General features: G+C 34.0%; 1 protein-coding gene across 1 annotated transcript in view; it reads left to right on the top strand.

Moving 5' to 3' along the window:
- The window catches only part of URI1 (URI1 prefoldin like chaperone), a 64,870-nt gene that overhangs the window by 30,706 nt on the left and 14,763 nt on the right, over positions 1–19,401 (top strand). Inside the window, 2 exon segments of the mRNA XM_036833299.1 lie at positions 6,423–6,501; positions 7,561–7,696. Coding sequence (XP_036689194.1) covers positions 6,423–6,501; positions 7,561–7,696 — 215 coding nt within the window.

Raw genomic sequence — 19,401 nt, 5'->3', positions numbered from 1 at the left:
ACATGGGTTGGGATGTTAAGTAAGTTGAAATTTTTGTGTATGATGTTTCAAAGCAAATTAAGATGCAAAAAAAAAAGATTCAAGTTGAATGTTTTAAGAATGATTTTTTAGGAAACAAAATCTGTATTAAGTTTAAAATTTTTTATTCTGAATATAAAATGAATACATATTTACTGAAAGGTAGAAATAAAAGAATAAAGATAAACTTACTCATAATTCTGAAGAGAAGCTAATTCTCTCCCTCTTGCTTTTTAAGACATTTTGTTTTATTCCCTTCAGCTTCTTAATTCTTGTGTTTGTGTCACTGTGGTCAAATTGTAAATGCTTAGGGTTTTTTTCTTTTCTTTTCTAAAAGAGTTAATGATTTTTAAACTGTAATTAGAATTTGTTAACTTCTGGGAGTCCCCTCACCTTTGTATCATGTTTTTGGAAAAACCACACTAGTTTAATACTTAAAGCATTTCTGAAAATAAAAGGCAAAGTTATATGTTATAGGGGAATTTTTTCCCCCCAAAGAGTTTAAACTATTATATATTAAAAAAAAATCCCTAATGACATCTCATCATTTAGAACATAGTCTTTGAATGTATTTCCAGTGTCTGTATATTTTGGTTCACAGTTTCTCACAGTCAGCTTAAGTCCAGTGAGTATTTTGATATATCTTATTGAGGCTACACCTCAATGCGATTTGGACACCTCATGATTTTTCATCTTTGTCTTAACCGTATTAGGTTTGAAAACTACATTTCTTTGCACTCTGATTTTTTTCTGTTTTCGTTCATTTTTATTTATTTATTTTATAAAATGAGAGCAGCATGCAATAAAACTTTCAAGCACAGAGCACTGAGGACGAAGGGTAAATATTGCAACAACAATGCTTGACTGAGAGGTGTATCATTCAGTGATAATCTAGAGTTCATGCTCTTGTTTTGAGATACAAAAGTCTAAATTCTAATGTACTAAAGACAAAAGGAGGTGTGGCTATCAGTGTATGACTAAGGAAAATGTAAGCTGTAAAAAAATTAGGCATGTGTACAATTTATCTTTTTTACTAATTTATTTTGAACTCATGACCAAATTGGTGATAGTTTTCCCATTTTTCTTTTTATTTAAATCAAGGAGTTATAGATAATTTTGAGAATTTTGTGTATTTGGTACGTTCAAAGCCAGGATTGCTATTTTTTTTCCTCATGTAAGACCTCTTGAAAGAAACAGTAACCTCAAGGGATCTATGAGTGGACTTCTATTGAAATTTATGCAAAATATAGGGCCTTTTTCTCAGGAAAAGATCTAGAGTTTTTATCAGTTTTTTATAGGTATCAGTGACCATAAAGGGTTATGAACAACAAACAGAAGCTTCCTTTTTTTCTAAAGTATAGAAAACAAGAAATTGAAATGATGAAACTTATAAATTATGCTTAGGTTTAAGTAGAAACTGGCACAAACATTCAAAGCTTATTAAGTCAATTATAAATTATCACATCTAAAGTCATCTTTTCTTAAAAGTCCCTCCTGATTTGTTACAGAAATATGTATCAGTTGTAGAAAATTTGGAAAACAAAGAAAATAAAAATTGCCTATAAACTCATCACCTAAAGCTAAGACTTAGGCACTTTGAGGGCATTTCTTTCACACTTAGAGTTATGTGTTTTTATATAACTTTTAAACTTTCTTACGTTGAATTCACATCTCATTCTATTCTTAGAGCAAAAGAATACTGATGAAGAAACAGGTACCAATGATAACTGACAAGTGTGAAGTTACATGTGCATGGTTGTTGGTAGAGGGCACAAATTCCTCTCTCCCACCTTTGCTGTGTATATCCATTGTACTCTGTTGTCTCATTGTTGAAAAGTTCAATTGAAGAAATCTCGTAGAATGTTAGCTGCGTCTGTCTCTCTTTGGATAATTTTGTTTCATTAAACTTTTGAAAAATTATAAGTTTTTATATTTAGGTTCATCTGTTATCTATTTCTAAAAATAAAGTTTTCTGATAGATTTGTAAAATATAAAGAACATGGATTATTTCATCAGCATCTTCTGATATGTTTCCTAGGTGGTATGAGTTGAGAAAAAGGAATATGAGACCATATTGCCTGAATTTTGAATACTATCATTTATCTTGATAGTATTTTATTTTGCCATGACCATTTTTTTAAAATGCTGTTGATTTTATACAGATACATTTAAATTGTTAAAAGAGTTCCCCTTCCCATCAGATTGCAGAAGGCACAACAGTGTAGATCCGTCTTTCAAGAATGTTTTTATTGCTTAATATAACCTTGATAATTTGTCATGCTGTTTAAGAGGATACTTTAAAAAAGTCAGTAATTCCTTTCTTTAGAAACGAGATTTCTCTCTTTACAATGCCTGAATTCAGTATTCCTCTATTTTCTTAATTTTTGAGGTAAAAACCAAGGCATCCATCAAGCCAGTGGATCTTTAACAGAGAAGCATTGCAAAAAAAAAAAAAAAAGACATGCTATATTTGAGCGATGATCCCTGCAGCATATGGCATAAGGCTTGGTTGCAGAGCAGGCACTCAATTAATGGTGAATTGAATTGAAACAAAGGTTTCTTGGATGCTTAATGGGACATTCTAGAGTGGGTATGATGGGCTAAAAATCATTTTTAAAGAAGATTGTAAATTTATTCATATATATTCCAAAATCTTTGGGTTTTATAATTTCTTAAATTAAAAACTTAAAAGCATTAACTCTGCCCCAGATCAGCCCAAATATTAACACTAATGTAAAGCCATTTCCCTTTTGTCCCTTTAAGCATCTCTTCGTGTTTTCTGCTTTTTTGTTTAGGATATTAGGTAAAGAGAATGATAGAGGAGATTTTTAAAAAATGGGCTTAATGTCTATTTTCTGCCTATTCCAACTTCATACATTAAAGTGAAAATTAACAAAATTTTATTTCAGTGATTTGTTTTATTTTCCTTTTTTATTATTGAAAGCTGGAAATTGGAGTCTTTAATCACTTGTCTCAAAGAAGGGATGTAGAACTTTTTCTTTTGCTTCACAAAGATTTTCTTTTATCCGTTGCATTTAAGAAGAGGATTAAAAATAAGGAGTTCCTCTCATATTTTTCCCATCTCCTTTTTTAATATTCTATTATGAAAATCTTCAAACATACAGAAAAATTGAAAGAGTTAAATAGATGAACCTTGATCACATATCTATCCATACCTCAACCCTTAATCCATTTTTTAATGATGCATTTCGCAGTAAATTGTGGATATCTACATACTTCACCTATAAGTACCTATAAGTACTTGAGCATACACATCATTTAACTTACTGTCTCTCATACTTTTTATAACCTTATGAAAATAAGGTATTTCTCATGAGATCTGTCCTGATCTTCATCCTTAAGGTTAAGGCTAGTTTGTAGTTATGTCCTTTTTTTTTGCTGCTGCTTTTTAATAACAATAGATGCTTCTCAGAAGGCTTTTATTATAGCACATGATTAGCAAGACTCAAAAGAAGATTATAAAAGTTTCTTATATGCCTTATAGCAGTGCTTTAGTTCTTATTTTCTATAAGGAACGTTGCATGAGGATGTCTGATGCAAATTAAATCTTACTTATTGGATAATTCTTTTAAATTAAGAATTGAAGGCTGAACCTAATCTGTAAGGATCAGATATGGTGAAGCCAAACAAAGAGGTCTATATAGAATAAATAAGTAGGCTTGAGAGGTTTATCCTAACTATATCTGGGTTTTATTTTCCATTTGAAAAAAAATTATTTTAAGCAGTCCCTTCTTTGACTACATATTTTACCGTCTCCAAAAATTTAGTTATATATTTCTCAGTGGTAAAATAGAAAAAAATCTATTCAATTTTGGTACAAATAAAGATAGGTACAACCTTCCATAACACATTAGTTCTTAGAATCATTTTTGTGTTTTCTGTTTTATAGGCTTTGTGATCTTTAATGGGATTATTTAAGCCCTAAGTATGAGAGGGACTATTTGGAGATAACTGTTTGACCAGGCACTTGATGCTGGATATTTCCACTAGTGGGAATTTCAGGGAGAGAGTTCCTCAAGCCATAATTTCTCCCAGAGACACTGCTTGACTCCTACTTGCCTCCCTTCAAAAAGGATTTCTGCATGAGCTGCTTTTTAAATTATCTTCTCCTTTCTTTTTGTATTTTTAGAAAACAATTCAAAATTTAGAAATAGCAACTCCAGTCTTAAACTGTTCTCCAGTATGTCCACATTTTTGTTCTAGAGAGAATTATTGATAAGTTTAAAACTGAATATACGTGCTTTGGAATAATACTGATATTGATCTCTTGTAGCACCTTGATTGAACCTACTGTTCTTTTAATATATAAAAGAGATGTTTTGTTAGAAGTCCCCCCCCTTTTCAGGTGTATTTACCGGAATATTATATATTGAATGTTAACTTGAATACTAGCTGTTTAACAATCGTAGGAACATTTAGACATCTAAGCATTTGCAAAATTACTTATCTAAAACTGCTAGTGTTTGTAGATTTAATATTGAGTTCACTGTGTGCAGGTAATGTGTCACATCAGATCTTTATGGACAGTATCCCATTTATTGCTTGCACCAATCCTGTTTCCAAAAGCTTCCTGAATTGTTACATTTAGCTATACTTTTAGCAGTAAGTTGTGCTATTTGTATCAAATTGAATGAATTTGACATAGTAGAATTATCTTAGCGGGTAATATAGTCTTTCTTTAAAATTTTAGAATTGGTGTTTTTTTGATACTTCATGGAAAAAGGGTCATTGGATGCTCAATGTAGATGTTCAGTGCTGGACAGGGTGTTAGACCGTTTATATTTAGTCCTCTTTGGATCTGTGCGATAGTTAGGCATTATTCCAATTTTACCATTGAAGATACTAAGACTAGGGTTAATTTGTTTATGTTAAGTGGTGAATCTGGGATTGACCCTCTGGTCTGACTTCAAAGCCATGTTCTTTCTGGTATATAGCCCTGTTCATGAAGTTTCCTAACATTTTATTCATATAAAAATGTATCCAGAAGGATCATTTTTGCCTTAAACAAATAAAGACATTTTATGTTTATTTATAAAAAAGGATTCCAGAGGAAATTTTTTAAAAAGCACTAGAACATTAGAAAATGAAAAGCCTTGCTTGAAAGAATACACGTCAGAAGACCTAGGTTAAGGTCATTGCTTATTGCTTACCTCTCCTTGATAGAGTAGATCTAATTTCTCTTAAACGTGTGGTTTTTTCCATTTTCCTTCTGTTTTCTCTTTTGTAAGAGGAAAATGTTGATAAGTGACATTTACTACAGGAATATTTTAGGATGAATAACAATATATATGTGAAATTCCTTGATATTTTTAAGACTAAATGGGATGATTTTTATTATGTTACTGTTGCTTTAGGGGAGCTAAAGAGTAAACTGAAACCAATTCCATGATTTTTATAAAGCAGCCATTTTTATTATCTGGAGAGTGATTATGCTGAAATTTATTCTAATTTTAATTCGACAATATCTACATGTTCTTTTAAATTACTTGCTGAAATGATGAGTGTTTTGTTTTCGTTATTTTTAAAAATGGAGACCACCACCCGTCTGCTTTAAAAAATTTCAGTGCTCTGGTTTTGCTTGCAGCCTGCAGCCTAGCAGGCAACCCTTAAACCTCATATCCAGAGAAGGTTTGGAAAGAGGTATCTCATTGTAGGGCTATTCAGTTCCAGCAGGTGTGAGAACCGAGTAGGCTTCACAATGTGGAAACGTAAGACCATTTCTGCTCCTACAGAATTACATCCTTTAGTGGTTTGAAATTACTTTATTTAGGTAGCTCTGTTTAGGTAAAACATGGAACAGACTCCAAGGCCCAATCGAAATGCTTTTTATATTACCTCTACCTAATTTCTTCTAGCCCCTGATTGATTCTCTCTCACGTTAATAACATTAGTATGAATAACTGAAGGGTTGATGACTCCACCACATTTTTCAACCTAAAGTTTTCCGAGGAGAACTGAAGCATCTGATCAAATTTTGTGTTCGTGATTTCTATTCCAAAACCAGTGTTTATTCACTCAAAAGCTTTTATCAACTCTTCTTCCTTCATCTTGAGCCCGTTTCCCTCCAAACTCACTGTCTCCCTTAATTTCCAAATTTTATTTAATTCAGATGATCCTCTACCTTAGGGAACACTAATTCTCAAGATGTGTGTGTTCTACATCTAAAAGCTAATGTCCCTGAGAGTCTTAATTCTTTGATAAATGTATGGTGGAATAATGCCATTGCTAAATTTTGTAAAAACACGATTTTAAAATTAAAAAATACTTTAATCTTTAAATTGCTAAAATTAGGTGTTTGATTAGCTTGTCTTATGATACATAGCCTACTTGAGGAATTGTTAATTTGTGTATTAATTTAGTATTTGGTATTTTTTTGTCAACAGGAAGAAAGTAGATAATGACTATAATGCCCTTGAAGAAAGACTCAGTACCTTGCCTGATAAGTTGTCTTATAATATCATGGTATGTTTGGTGTGTTTCTTTTAAAGTAATATGTTGTTTCTTGTAAAGATATTAACTGTGTAGAGTAAAAAGATGTTTCTTTGCTTTATGTATATTGATCCACAAATTGCCTCCCTGATGGCCTCGATCAGAGGTAGCTACCATAGCAAGGAAGGTTTATTTTTGTTTTACTTTATAATAATACACTAATTGTAGTAATAGTTGATATTTACTTTGCCTTTTTTCAGATTTATATTAAATTATCATATTATGATGGCATAAATGTTAGCATAAAATTTGACATATTTGGTATGCACATTTACTATGTTAGAAAACTAATTACAACAGAAATATGGCATGTAGTCATTTCCTGTTAGCCAGAGCAGGAATAGACCATAATGTTGTGTAATTCACAGAATTAAACCCTAGAACATTGATTTTATATAAAAAGGTGCTGCTGATTTTTGTTTGCATGATCTTCATATCGACATAGCAGTCTATTCGTGAGCCCTGAATTAGATTCTTTCATTGCATAAATATTCTTTTTCATGAAGACTGTGTTCTTAATTAAATTAGCCCAAATATTTTGAAAATGTATTGTTATTTATTATACCAGCTCAAATATTTCGTAAATTTTGTAAACCCTTTAAAGCTGTGTATTTGTTAATTCCTGTTTCACTCAAAAAAGAGACTGTTTTCTCAGAAATAATTTTCAGTTTTTAAAAATCAAAGTTATTCTTTATTAAGTTAACATTTTGTTTCTAGTTTGCTTTCATTTAGATTTATGAATCATCAAAAAATATAAACATTTGGAAGCAACACTAATTTCTCTGAAAGCTATATGTAAATATGCTCTTTTCTTGTTTTAATGTTGATTTATTAACCTAAAACAATTTTCTATAGGTTTTCCTAGTGAAATTTTAATATAATGTTAAATTTCCATGAAATTGACATTTTATTTTTCCTAGTGTAGAGATAAAAAGGACCTTCACACAGAGCTTTTAATGCTGCTTTATAAAATATAGTTTTTAGTGTTTTTAATTTTTTTGCCCCCCCCCCCTTTTTTTTTTTAAACAATAGGTACCATTTGGCCCCTTTGCCTTCATGCCAGGAAAACTTGTCCATACTAATGAAGTCACTGTTTTACTTGGGGACAATTGGTTTGCAAAATGTTCAGCAAAGCAGGCTGTGGGCTTAGTTGAGCACCGGAAAGAACGTATGTACCAATTATAAATGATGTTTCTTTGCTGGATGTGTATTGGTTCACATAGTGCCACGCTGATGGACTGTTTGCTATTAAAAGTACCTTCCATTGATTTATTAGATAAATATAACAAATATCCAGGGTATTTGTGATTCTTTCGAATTGGAGGTAGTTTGAGCAGATCCAGCATTTGAGAATGTGGGCTGGAGAATGGAACATCTGGTTGGAAATATCACCCACATTAGTATGTTTTCAGAAATTACCAAGTGTAAAAGTTATCACATATGGTTTTGTAGGTAGAAGTTGGATAGGTACAAGAATTGGGGTCATTTTATATTTTATAATTGGTTTGTTTTAGATGCTTTTCGTAGACTTACTTCCGCTTTTTAATACTTTAGCACAGAGAAGGAATTTACTTCCTTCTTCTCCTTCTCCTTCTCCTTCTCCTTCTCCTTATTGAACTAAGATAAATACCTATTTGCAAAAGTAGAAACAGTTCTTAACCATGCGTTTTGGTTTGGAAGAAGTCACATTTCCATTTTACAGAAGAAAAGGCCGGGTGGGGAGAGATGCTACCTAAAATGTCACCCTTAAACTTAAGTGGTTTGAGGTTTCTGCCTCATTTTATTGAGGTAGTTCTAGTTTTCTTTATCTGTGATATTGTTTATTGATTTATACATATCCACACACACACAGGTTGTGTAGTTGGATGGGTTGGCTTGGGTGCTAGCTTAGTTGCATTTTAAAATTAGGTTTATTTAGTATCTAATCTATGTTCTTAATTTCTGTAATAGCATACTTAAATTGATAGTATAATATCACCCCTACCTGATTTTTAGCCTTCTAGTTAAATATGCATCTGAAAATAAATTTTTGAGGCTCCTTCTGTATAAATGAGGTCATGTAGATAGAAAACAGCTGAGCTTTCTAAAGCTGAAATTATTTCACTTATACATGAGTGGGTACTAGTTGGAGAACTCATTCACTCAGTGAAATTCTGGAATCTATATTTGGAGACTCTAATTGCAAATCAACTCCTATAAGTTTATAATTGATATATATTTTGATCTTTTGTGCCACTAATCAGAATCTTATTGTTTGGCTTGTGTATAATTTCTGGCAATGATAATTCTTTTGGTATTACTACATTAAAGTAAGTCATGTATATTAGAGCAAAGAGAATGGGCATAATTCTTTAAAGGCCTTTCTTAATGGTGAAGGCTTTCTTTATCTGCTGGGGTAACTCTGCTGATATGAAATCAGTTCATAGTCTTTTGAAGATTGTTCACTTTGATTTTCATATGGATATTTCAGCAGAGAAATCTTTAGAATCAATTTGACTTATATTAACGGAAGAATACTTTTAATAGAATAGAACAGAACTCTAGAATAACAAAATATTTTTTGGTAAATCACTTTCCAATGTTAGATACGGTTTTAGGAAGTGACGAAAACGATGACTTTTGGGGTCAATATTCATCTAAAATAATTTTCAGAACACATAAATAATAAATTATGTTTGAGAATCTATTTTGGTAAATGAATTCTAAAAAGTTGTTTTCACACAGTTTTATAATAATTTATAATAACTGAAGAAATTGTTCAGGCATATTATTGTACTTAACATTTATTAAGAAAAGATACTTTATTTTTCTTAAGGCAGAAGAAATAAAGCAGGTTAAACATACCTACCTCAGTGTCAACAGAATAATTGGGGAAGGTGAAGGGATGTCATTGCATGTTTAAAAAGTAATCAAAATACAGGACAAAATAGATTTAACACAACAACAATAAAAGGATTCAGAGGCAGTGACTCAGAGGAAGATCATTTGTAAGCGGAAGATGGCAAGCTCAGTGTCCTACCCTTTTGCTCACATCTGGCATTTTGCCATTTAACATGAATATGACCAGCTTTTTAAAGTTTTTTATTTTTTAAAATTATCAGAGCAAAGTTGACTTTTTATTTGGTATACAGTTCTATGAGTTACAACACTTGTAAAGATTTGTTTCACCAGCACCACAATCAGGAAACAGAATAGGATACAGGATATACCTTAGTTAGGACATGGGACCACACCAAAAACTCTCTCATGTTTCCCTTTTGTGGTCACACCCTACCTCTACCCCTAAGACCTGACAACCACTGATCTATCACCTTTTCTAGAATGTCATATAAGTGGAATCATGCACTAGGTAACCTTTTGAGACTTACTTCTTTCATTCACCATAATGCCTCATCTAGGTTTTTCTGTGTATGAAAAGGTTCATTCCTTTTTATTGCTGAGTAGTGTTCCATTACATGCATGTACAACAGGTTTTCTATTTACCTATTGAAGGACACTTGGGTTTGCTTCTGGTGTTTTGTCAATTACAAACAGTTGCTATAAACCTTTTTGTACAGGTTTTTATGTGACCATAAATTTTCTTTGCTGTTGAGAAATACCTGTTGTTTTCTTTTAGTGTCTTTGTCTGGCTGGCCTCATAGAAAGTATTCCTTCCTTTTCACAATTTTGAAAGAGTTTAAGAATTGGTGTTAATTCTTCTTTGTTTGGTAGAATTCATCTGTGAAGCCATCTGTTCTGGGCTTTTTTTTTTTGGCTGTGTTGGGTCTTCGTTGTGGGCTCTTCATTGTGGCATGTGGGCTTCTCTAGTTGCATTGCACAGGCTCTAGAGCACAGGGGCTCAGTAGTTGCGGCACGTGGGCTTAGTTGCGGCATGTGGGATCTTAATTCCCCAACCAGGGATTGAACCCGGGCCCCCTGCATTGGGAGCGTGGAGTCTTAACCACTGGACCACCGGGGAAGTCTCTGTTCTGGGCTTTTCATTGTTGGGAGGTTTTTGATTATTGATTCAATCTCCTTAGTTGTTCTAGGTCTACTCAGATTTTCTGTTTCTTCTCATTTCAGTTTTAGTAGTCCATATGTTTCTAGGAATTTGTCTCTCTAGGTTATTCAGTTTGTTGGCATTCAACTGTTCACAGTATTTTATAATCCTGTTTCTGTAAAATAAGTAGTATTGTCTCACTTTTCTTTTTGTTTTTTTAATTTAGCTTTTTATTTAAGATTCTGCTTTTTATTCTTCCTCCTGCAGGTTTACTGCATATTTCATTTCAGGCTCTATATGTGATTATAAAGGCATATCTACTTTTATTTCTGGTTTTAGTGACTTGAGTCTCTCTTTTTCTTAGTCAGTCTAGGTAGACTTGTCAATTTTGTTCATCTTCTCAAAGAACCAGCTTTTATTTTTGATTTTTCTCTGTTGTTTTTTCATTCTCTATTTTGTTTATTTCTACTCTAATCTTTGTTATTCCTTCCTTCTGCTTGCTTTGGATAGTTTATTATTCTTTTTCAAGTTTCTTAAAGCATACAGTTAGGTTATGATTTGAGATCTTTCTTTTTTTTAATGTAGGTGTTTACAGGTATAAATCTCTCTCAGCATAGCTTTCTCTGTGTCCTATAAATTTTAGTATATTGTGTTTTCATTTTTGTTGATCTCAAGGTATTTTCTAATTTGCTTTGTGATTTCTACTTTGACCCATTGCTTAATTCAGTGTTTTGTTAAATTTCCACGTGTTTGTGAATTTTTCATTTTGCCTTCTGTTGTTGGTTTCTGATTTCATTCCATTGTGATTGGAAAAAATACTTTGTGTGGTTTCAATCTTGTGAAAATTTTTAAAGACTTGTTGTGTGACCTATCACATGGTCTTTCTTGGAGAATGTTCCATGTTTCCCTTAGAAGAATATGTATTCTGCTCCTGTTGGGTGGAATGTTCTGTATGTATCTGTTAGGTCTAGTTGTTCTATAGTGCTGTCAAAATCCTCTTTCCTAATCGTTCTCCTTTCTGGTTCTTCTGACCTTTATTGTAAGTGGGGTGTTGACATCTCCAATTCTTACTGCAGAACTGCTTGAATTGTGTCAATTTTTGCTTCACATATTTGAGGCTCTGTTGTTAGGTATGTGTATTTTTATAATTTTATTCTTTATTTTAAAATTTTATTGAAGTATAGATGATTTACAATGTTGTCTTAATTTTTGTTGTACAGCAGTGTGATTCAGTTATACATATATATTCTTTTTCATATTCTTTTCCATTATGGTTTATCACAGGATATTGAATATAGGTCCCTGTGCTATACAGTAGGACCTTGTTGTTTATCCATCCTATGTATAATATTGGGTTGGCCAAAAAGTTCGTTCGGGTTTTTCTGTAACATCTTACGGGAAAACCCGAATGAACGTTTTGGCCAACTCAGTAGTTTGTACCTGCAATCCCAAATTCCCAATCCTTCCCTCCCCCACTCCCCCTCCCCCTTGGCAACCACAAGTCTGTTCTCTATATCTTTGAGTCTGTTTCTGTTTTGTACCTATGTTCATGTATGTCGTATTTTAGATTCCACATGTAAGTGATATATGGTATTTGTTGTTCTCTTTCTGACTTACTTCGCTTAGTACGATAATCTCTTGGTCCCTCTGTGTTGCTGCAAATGGCATTATTTCATTCTTTTTTTATGGCTGAGTAATATTCCATTGTATGTATATAGCACATCTCTATCCATTCATCTGTCAATGGACATTTAGGTTGTTTCCATGTCTTGGCTATTGTAAATAGTGCTGCTATGAATATAGGGGTGCATGTATCTTTTCTAATTTTAGTTTTGTCTGGATATATATGTCCAGGAGTGGGATTGCTGGATCATATGGCAACTTTGTTTTTAGTTTTTTGAGGAACCTCCATACTGTTTTTTCCATAGTGGCTGCACCAGTTTACATTCCCACCAATAGTGTGGGAGGGTTCCTTTTTCTCCACACCCCCTTCAGCGTTGTTGTTTGTAGACTTTTTTTTTTTTTTTTTTAATTAATTATTTATTTATTTACTTTTGGCTGTGTTGGGTCTTCGTTTCTGTGCGAGGGCTCTCTCTAGTTGCGGCAAGTGGGGGCCACTCTTCATCACGGTGCGCGGGCCTCTCAACATCGCGGCCTCTCTTGTTGCGGAGCACAGGCGCCAGACGCGCAGGCTCAGTAGTTGTGGCTCACGGGCCCAGTTGCTCCGCGGCATGTGGGATCCTCCCAGACCAGGGCCCGAACCCGTGCGCCCTGCATTGGCAGGCAGACTCTCAACCACTGCGCCACCAGGGAAGCCCTGTAGACTTTTTGATGTTGGCCATTCTGACCGGTGTGAGGTGGTACGTCATTGTAGTTTTGATTTGCATTTCTCTAATAATTAGCGATGATGAGCATCTTTTCATGTGCCTATTGGCTATCTGTATCTCTTCTTTGGAGAAATGTCTGCTTAGGTCTTCAGCCCATTTTTTGATTGGGTTGTTTGTTTTTTTGTTATTGAGTCATATGAGCTGGTTATGTATTTTGGAAATTAAGCTCTTGTCAGTCGCATCATTTACAGATGTTTTCTCCCAGTACGTAGGTTGTCTTTTTGTTTTGTTTATGGTTTCCTTTGCTGTGCAAAAACTTCTAAGATTAGGTCCCATTTGTTTATTTTTGCTTTTATTCTGTTGCCTTGGGAGACCTAAGAAAACATTGTTACGATTTATGTCAGGGAATGTTTGCCTATGTTCTCTTCTAGGAGTTTTATGGTGTCATGTCTTGTATTTAAGTCTTTAAGCCATTTTGAGTTTATTTTTGTGTATGGTGTGAGGGTGTGTTCTAACTTTATTGATTTGCATGCGGCTGTCTAACTTTCCCAGCACCACTTGCTGAAGAGACTGTCTTTTCCCCACTGTATATTCTTGCCTCTTTTGTCGAAGATTGACCATATGTCTGTGGGCTTATTTCTCGGCTATTTTGTCCATTGAACCATATGTCTTTTTTTGTGCTAGTACCACGCTGTTTTGATTATTGTAGCTTTGCAGTATTGTTTGAAGTCTGGAAGGGTTATGCCTCCTGCTTTGTTCCTTTTCCTCAGGATTGCTTTGGCAATTCTGCATCTTTTAAGATTCCATATAAAATTTAGGATTATTTATTCTAGTTCTGTGAAAAGCATCATGGGTAGTTTGATGGGGATTGCATTAAATCTTGCTTTGGGTAGCATGGCCATTTTAACAATATTAATTCTTACAATCCAAGAGCATGGGTTATCTTTCCATTTCTTTGGAACCATCTTCAGCTTCCTTTTTTTTTTTTTTTTTTAAATTATCAGCTTTTTTTTTTTTTAATTAATTAATTTATTTATTTTTGGCTGTGTTGGGTCTTCGTTTCTGTGAGGGCTTTCTCTAGTTGTGGCAAGCGGGGGCCACTCTTCATCGCGATGCGCGGGCCTCTCACTATCGTAGCCTCTCTTGTTGCGGAGCACAGGCTCCAGATGCGCAGGCTCAGTAGTTGTGGCTCACGGGCCCAGTTGCTCCGCGGCATGTGGGATCTTCCCAGACCAGGGCTCGAACCCGTGTCCCCTGCATTAGCAGGCAGATTCTCAACCACTGAGCCACCAGGGAAGCCCTTCAGCTTCCTTTATTAATGTTTTGTAGTTCGCAGCATACAAGGCTTTTACCTCCTTGGTGAGGTTTATTTCTCAGTATATAATTGTATTCTTGATAGATTAAACCTTTTATCAATATAAAATACCCCTTGTCTGTTGTAACCTTTTTTGACTTATTTTGTCTCAGTGTAGCCACTCCAGTTCTTTCTTGTTACTGTTTGCATGGAATATCTTTTCCATCCTTTTTCTTTCAACCTATTGTGTGTCCTGAGAAGTAAAGTGAATCTCTTTTTGACAGCATATAGTTGGATCTTGTTTTTTTTTTTTTTTTTTTTTTCCCCAATCGATTCTCCTAATCTGTGCCTTCCTACTCCATGGTACTTTAATACATTTACATTTATATAGTAACTATTTATAGGGCATTGCCATTTTATTATTTTTTGGTATATCTTACAGCTTTTGTACCTCATTTCCTTCATTCTGCCTTCTTTTGCGTTTAGTTGATTTTTTTGTAGTGAATATTTTGATTCCCTTCTCATTATCTTTATTGATAGTTTATAGGTATTTTGATTGTGGTTACCATGGAGATTACTTACAACATCCTAAGGTTATAGCAATGTATTTTGAATTGATTCCAGCTTAACTTCAATCACTTAGAAAAAAAGCTATTTCTTTATAGCTCTGTTCCCCCCTTTATATTATCGATGTCACAAATTATATCTTTATATTGTATAGCGATTAACATAGATTTGTAATGTTTTTTTATGTGTTTCTCTTTTACATTATGTAGCAAATAAAAAGTGGAGTTACAAGCCACAATGACAATAATACTATTTTAAATTTTTGCCCACGTTTACCTTACCAGAGATCTTCACATGTTCATATGGATTCTAGTTATTGTCTAGTGGCCTTTCATTTCAACCTGAAGAATTCCCTTTAGTTTTTCTTGTAGGGCAGGTGTAATGATAAGGAACTCCTTTAACTTCTGTTTATCTGGAAATGTCTTAATTTATCCTTCATGTCTGAAGTACAGTTTTTAATCTCTCAGTACTTTAAGTATTTCAGCCCACTGGAGTTCTGACTTCCAAGGTTTCTATTGAGATCTCTGCTGATATTCTCATTGAGGATCCCTTATATGTGATGAGTTTTTTTCTTGCTGCTTTGAAGATTCTCTTTGTCTTTCAAGAGTTCGATTATGTGTCTTGGTGTGGGTCTAATTGGGTTTATTCTACCTGGAATTAGTTGAGCTTTTTGGATTTGTATCAATAGATTCATTATCTGGGCAAATTCAAGAGTTGTTCGGCCATTATTTCTTCAAATAATCTCTTTGCCACTTTCCTTCTCTTCTCCTTTTGCGACTCCCTTAATGTATATATTAATCCACTTGATATGTCCCATAAATCCTTTAGGCTCAGTTCACCTTTCTTCATTTTTTTTCTTTCTGTTCCTTAGACTTGATAAAGTCAAATGTCTGTAATCTTCAAGTTCACTGATTTTTTTTCTTCTGCTTGCTCAAAGATGTTGTTGACCCCTCTAGTGAATTTTTCAATTCAGTTATTATATTTTTCAGCTCCAGAATTTGTGTTTGGGCCCTTCTTATAATTTCTCTTTGTGGGTATTCTCACTTTGTTCATATATTGTTTTTTAAATTTCATTTAGTTTTTTGTATTTCCCTTTAGCTCTTTGAGCATAGGAGAGCTTTTAAAGTCCTTTTCTAGTACATCTGATGCCGATGTTTCTTCAGGGACAGTTTCTGGAGATTTATTTTGTTCTTTTGAATGGTCCGTGTTTTCCTGTTTACTGTGTGCTTTTTGATTTTTTGATGAAAGTTGGGCATTTGAAAACACAACTACCTCTCCCAGTCTTTGCAGAGTGGTGAGAAGGACCTTCACTAATAAGCTAGGCATTCTTTAAGCCTTTGTATCAACCCAAAGTGAAAAGTTTTGTCTTTTGTGTGTTTTCTGAGCATGTCTTTCCTGGGCCTGTGTATGGATTTTTGATTACCCTATATACATGGCTGCTTTTGAATATTTTACTTTGCCAGAGAGTCTCACCTCAACTTCTCTTTGCAGCCTCAGGATGTATGTTGTATGGCTCAATCTCTCATCTCTTGCCCTAGGCATCTGCAGAACTGTAGTCCTCCTGCAGCTTTCAACAGCAGTGCCAGCTAATTTCTTCCCCCTGAGGCCTGGTTTAGGTGAGACAGATACCAGTTTTTCAGACAGCCACCAGACTGGTTAGAATGTTGCAAATACAGTCTAGTTTGTTCTCTGTGGTTCCAGGCAGGGATCTGGGCTGCCACCTTCTCCAGACCAAAACTGCTCCACACTAGGGAGTGGGTGGGGAAAGGCAAGTAAAAATGCCATGAAATTTCCTGCCATTTTGACTGTGGCTTTTTCTTGTTTGGGTGTTTGCATGGTTGTAGACCTTTGACTGTTTTCCAGAGCCCCTCTAAGACATTTTAGTTAGTTTTTGTGTTTTTGATGTTTTTCAGGGAGGCAGGGAAAGCTTGAAGCTTCTTAGTCTGTAATTTCGCTCCTTGTTGTTTTAAAGGAAGATTTTATTTTCCTTTGAGCATAGGAAACTTCTGAGCATGTTTGTAGTAAGTAAATGCAGTGAGTGATTAATTGGAGGAAGGAAGGAATGAGAAGATCCTGGAGGTGATGAGATTCAAAGCATAGATAGAAAATGTAGCTTTGGAAAATATCGATGAAGAAGAGAAAGAAGCAAGATTAGGTGAAGAATATTTGGGTTGAAGACGTTAGATTAAAATCTTCATAGTAATAAAGTCAAGTTTATTTGTTCAGAAGTAGGAGAGGTTAGGATCTTGAAGTGCATGTGGACTATGTATTATGGGAAATGTGATATGGCCATCAACAAACTTTTATGATTTATCTTATGAGGCAATATGTGTATTCTTTAGTATCTTCAGTGAGGCATATCTTAAATGCATTGGTATTTTGTTACAGAGTATAAGTTTATGATTTTTGGTTTTATCTTCAGAATAAACATAAATAGCTTTAAAACATCATATACCTTAAAACATATAATAAAAATGTAGTATCCTTCTCTGTCCCTCTCTGCTCCCAGTTCCCATTCCCTAGAGGTATTTCTTTTAGTCTTTAGGCTAATCTTTTGCTTTCCTCTTTTTATGCATATTTCCCAAGTACTTTGCATATTCTGTTTTCTTGATTTTTTTTTTCCAATTTTATGTAGTATCTACTAGTTGCCTGCGTATAATTAAAGGGGAACATTTAGCTCATGTTCTTCTCCCTGTTCCTCAATCATTTTAATATTTTTTATTACAATTTTTGTTTAATCAGTGTTCATTCTTAGATATAATTCCATTTCCATTCTTGAACAGCCTTTCATTTGAAGTTTACTGCTTTTTTTTTGTTTGTTGCATAATGTTATGTATCTGTCATTAATTCAACCAAACACTTTCATCTTATTCTTAGAGACTTCTTTACTGGAGTCCTTCATATTTGCTCCTCTCTTGAATTTCAAAGAATGGCTATCTTCCTAGTGTCTTCCTTTATCACTGTACCATATCTTTGCCTCTTATTTATTCCCATTTCTTGGTTCCTATGGCATCTCCTTTCAAGTTTTAGCTTTTAGTAACTTTCTAGGAAGGTATGTGGGAGATACATTTTTTTGAAATTTTGCATGTCTGAAAATATTTTTTATACTCCTGCTTTTTGTAACTACTCTATTTAGAATTAGAAGTTTAAACAATTTTGAAGGCCTTCTGTCTTATGGTTGCTAGTAAAAAACTGATTCCATTTTCTTTCCTTTGTATGTGACTTGTTTTTTCTCTTTAGAAATTTTAGGTTCTTGTCTTATTCCCCATGATCTGAAATGCCATAGTGATATATACCTTGTGTAGAGTTTTAAAAATTCATTTGCTAGGTGTTTGGTGGGACCTTTCAGTGTGGAGATTCATGTCCTACAATTTTGGGAAATTTTTAATATTATTTCTTTGATAATTTCCTTCTCTTGTCCATCTCTTTATCTTTGTTATAATTTTTTACCTGATTTCTTCTATTTTATGTTTGGAATCATGGAATGATTTTTTTTTTTTTTAATTTCTGCACATTTTAATTCCAAGGAGCTCTGTTTCTTGTTCATTTATTTGTTTTTCTGTTGTCCTTTGAACGTTTCTTTGGCATAGATACTACTCTTGTTTCGTGGATATAAAAATCTTTTTTTAGGATTTTAGAGTTTTTTTCTTTTAGAGTTTTCTTCATGCATTGCTTTTGTTTTTTGTTCCTTTCATGTTACTTTTTTTTTTCCTCTCTGGCATTTGACTTCAAATATTTGGTGATCATTGGCTAACCATTCATACTTAAGAGTTAAGCACTGTTAGGAAACTGTGTGGGCAGAGTTTGTTGACTAATAGCTTTTCCGTAGGGAGTTAAAGTTGCAAGATGATTTTTCTCATTAAGGGATTGACAAAAAAATCAGCAGTTTTGGAGTTAATTAGCATCCTACCAAAGAATTTTCTAATCATCACCTAGTGTTTTGAGAACCAGGCTGGATGTCTCAGGGTTCGGTATGTACACTGGTTTCACCAAGACATTTCCTATTCTCTTCTCAGTTCTTCACCCCTCCCCACAGTCCCTGCAGACCACTCTAGGCTGTAAATCTTTTGCTAAGTCAAGGAGGGAAATTACCTGGCTATGCTTTGGGAGGAGGGGGTTTGGAACCTAATCATTCCATTCAAACTTTAATTCAGATATTTGTTTTTAGTTCACCCTTTCCTTCAGAAATATTTCCAAGAGAGGAGCCTTCTCCAAGTCCTACAACTGCAGCTTTACAACTGCTGCAGTTAAAGCTTTTTCTGTTGTGCAAAGTCAGTTACCAGTTGTCCAGTTTCCAAAACTTGGTTGACATCCTTTATCTGCTATATTCCTTGTCTCCTTTCCCATTATCTTTGTCTTTATGCCCTCAAAATTTTTTTTCTTAGTTGTTATTTTAATAAGGTATGGGGAAAAAGTAAATTAAGTGCATGAATTCAGTCTGTGTTAAAGCAGAAGTACAGACCTTTGAACTGGTTTAAGGAGAGATCCTATACAGAGGTTTGTGAACATTTCCACCAGGGGGCATGTCCTGTTGAAACTGTTGAAAGAATACTGAAAAATTCCAGCACACAAAAGGAGAGAGATTGGAATGGAGTGGTTACAAAGGATTCAGAAGAGACTTGTCTTTACAGGCCTGATTCTATCCAGTACATATGAGTGTATGGCTAGGTAGAAAGATTGCTTTCGTGAATGATGTTTGTAACTTC

The sequence above is a fragment of the Balaenoptera musculus genome, chromosome 19, assembly GCF_009873245.2.
Source record: "Balaenoptera musculus isolate JJ_BM4_2016_0621 chromosome 19, mBalMus1.pri.v3, whole genome shotgun sequence".
Lineage (NCBI taxonomy): Eukaryota > Metazoa > Chordata > Mammalia > Artiodactyla > Balaenopteridae > Balaenoptera > Balaenoptera musculus.
This window is presented reverse-complemented; position numbering and strand designations above follow the sequence as displayed.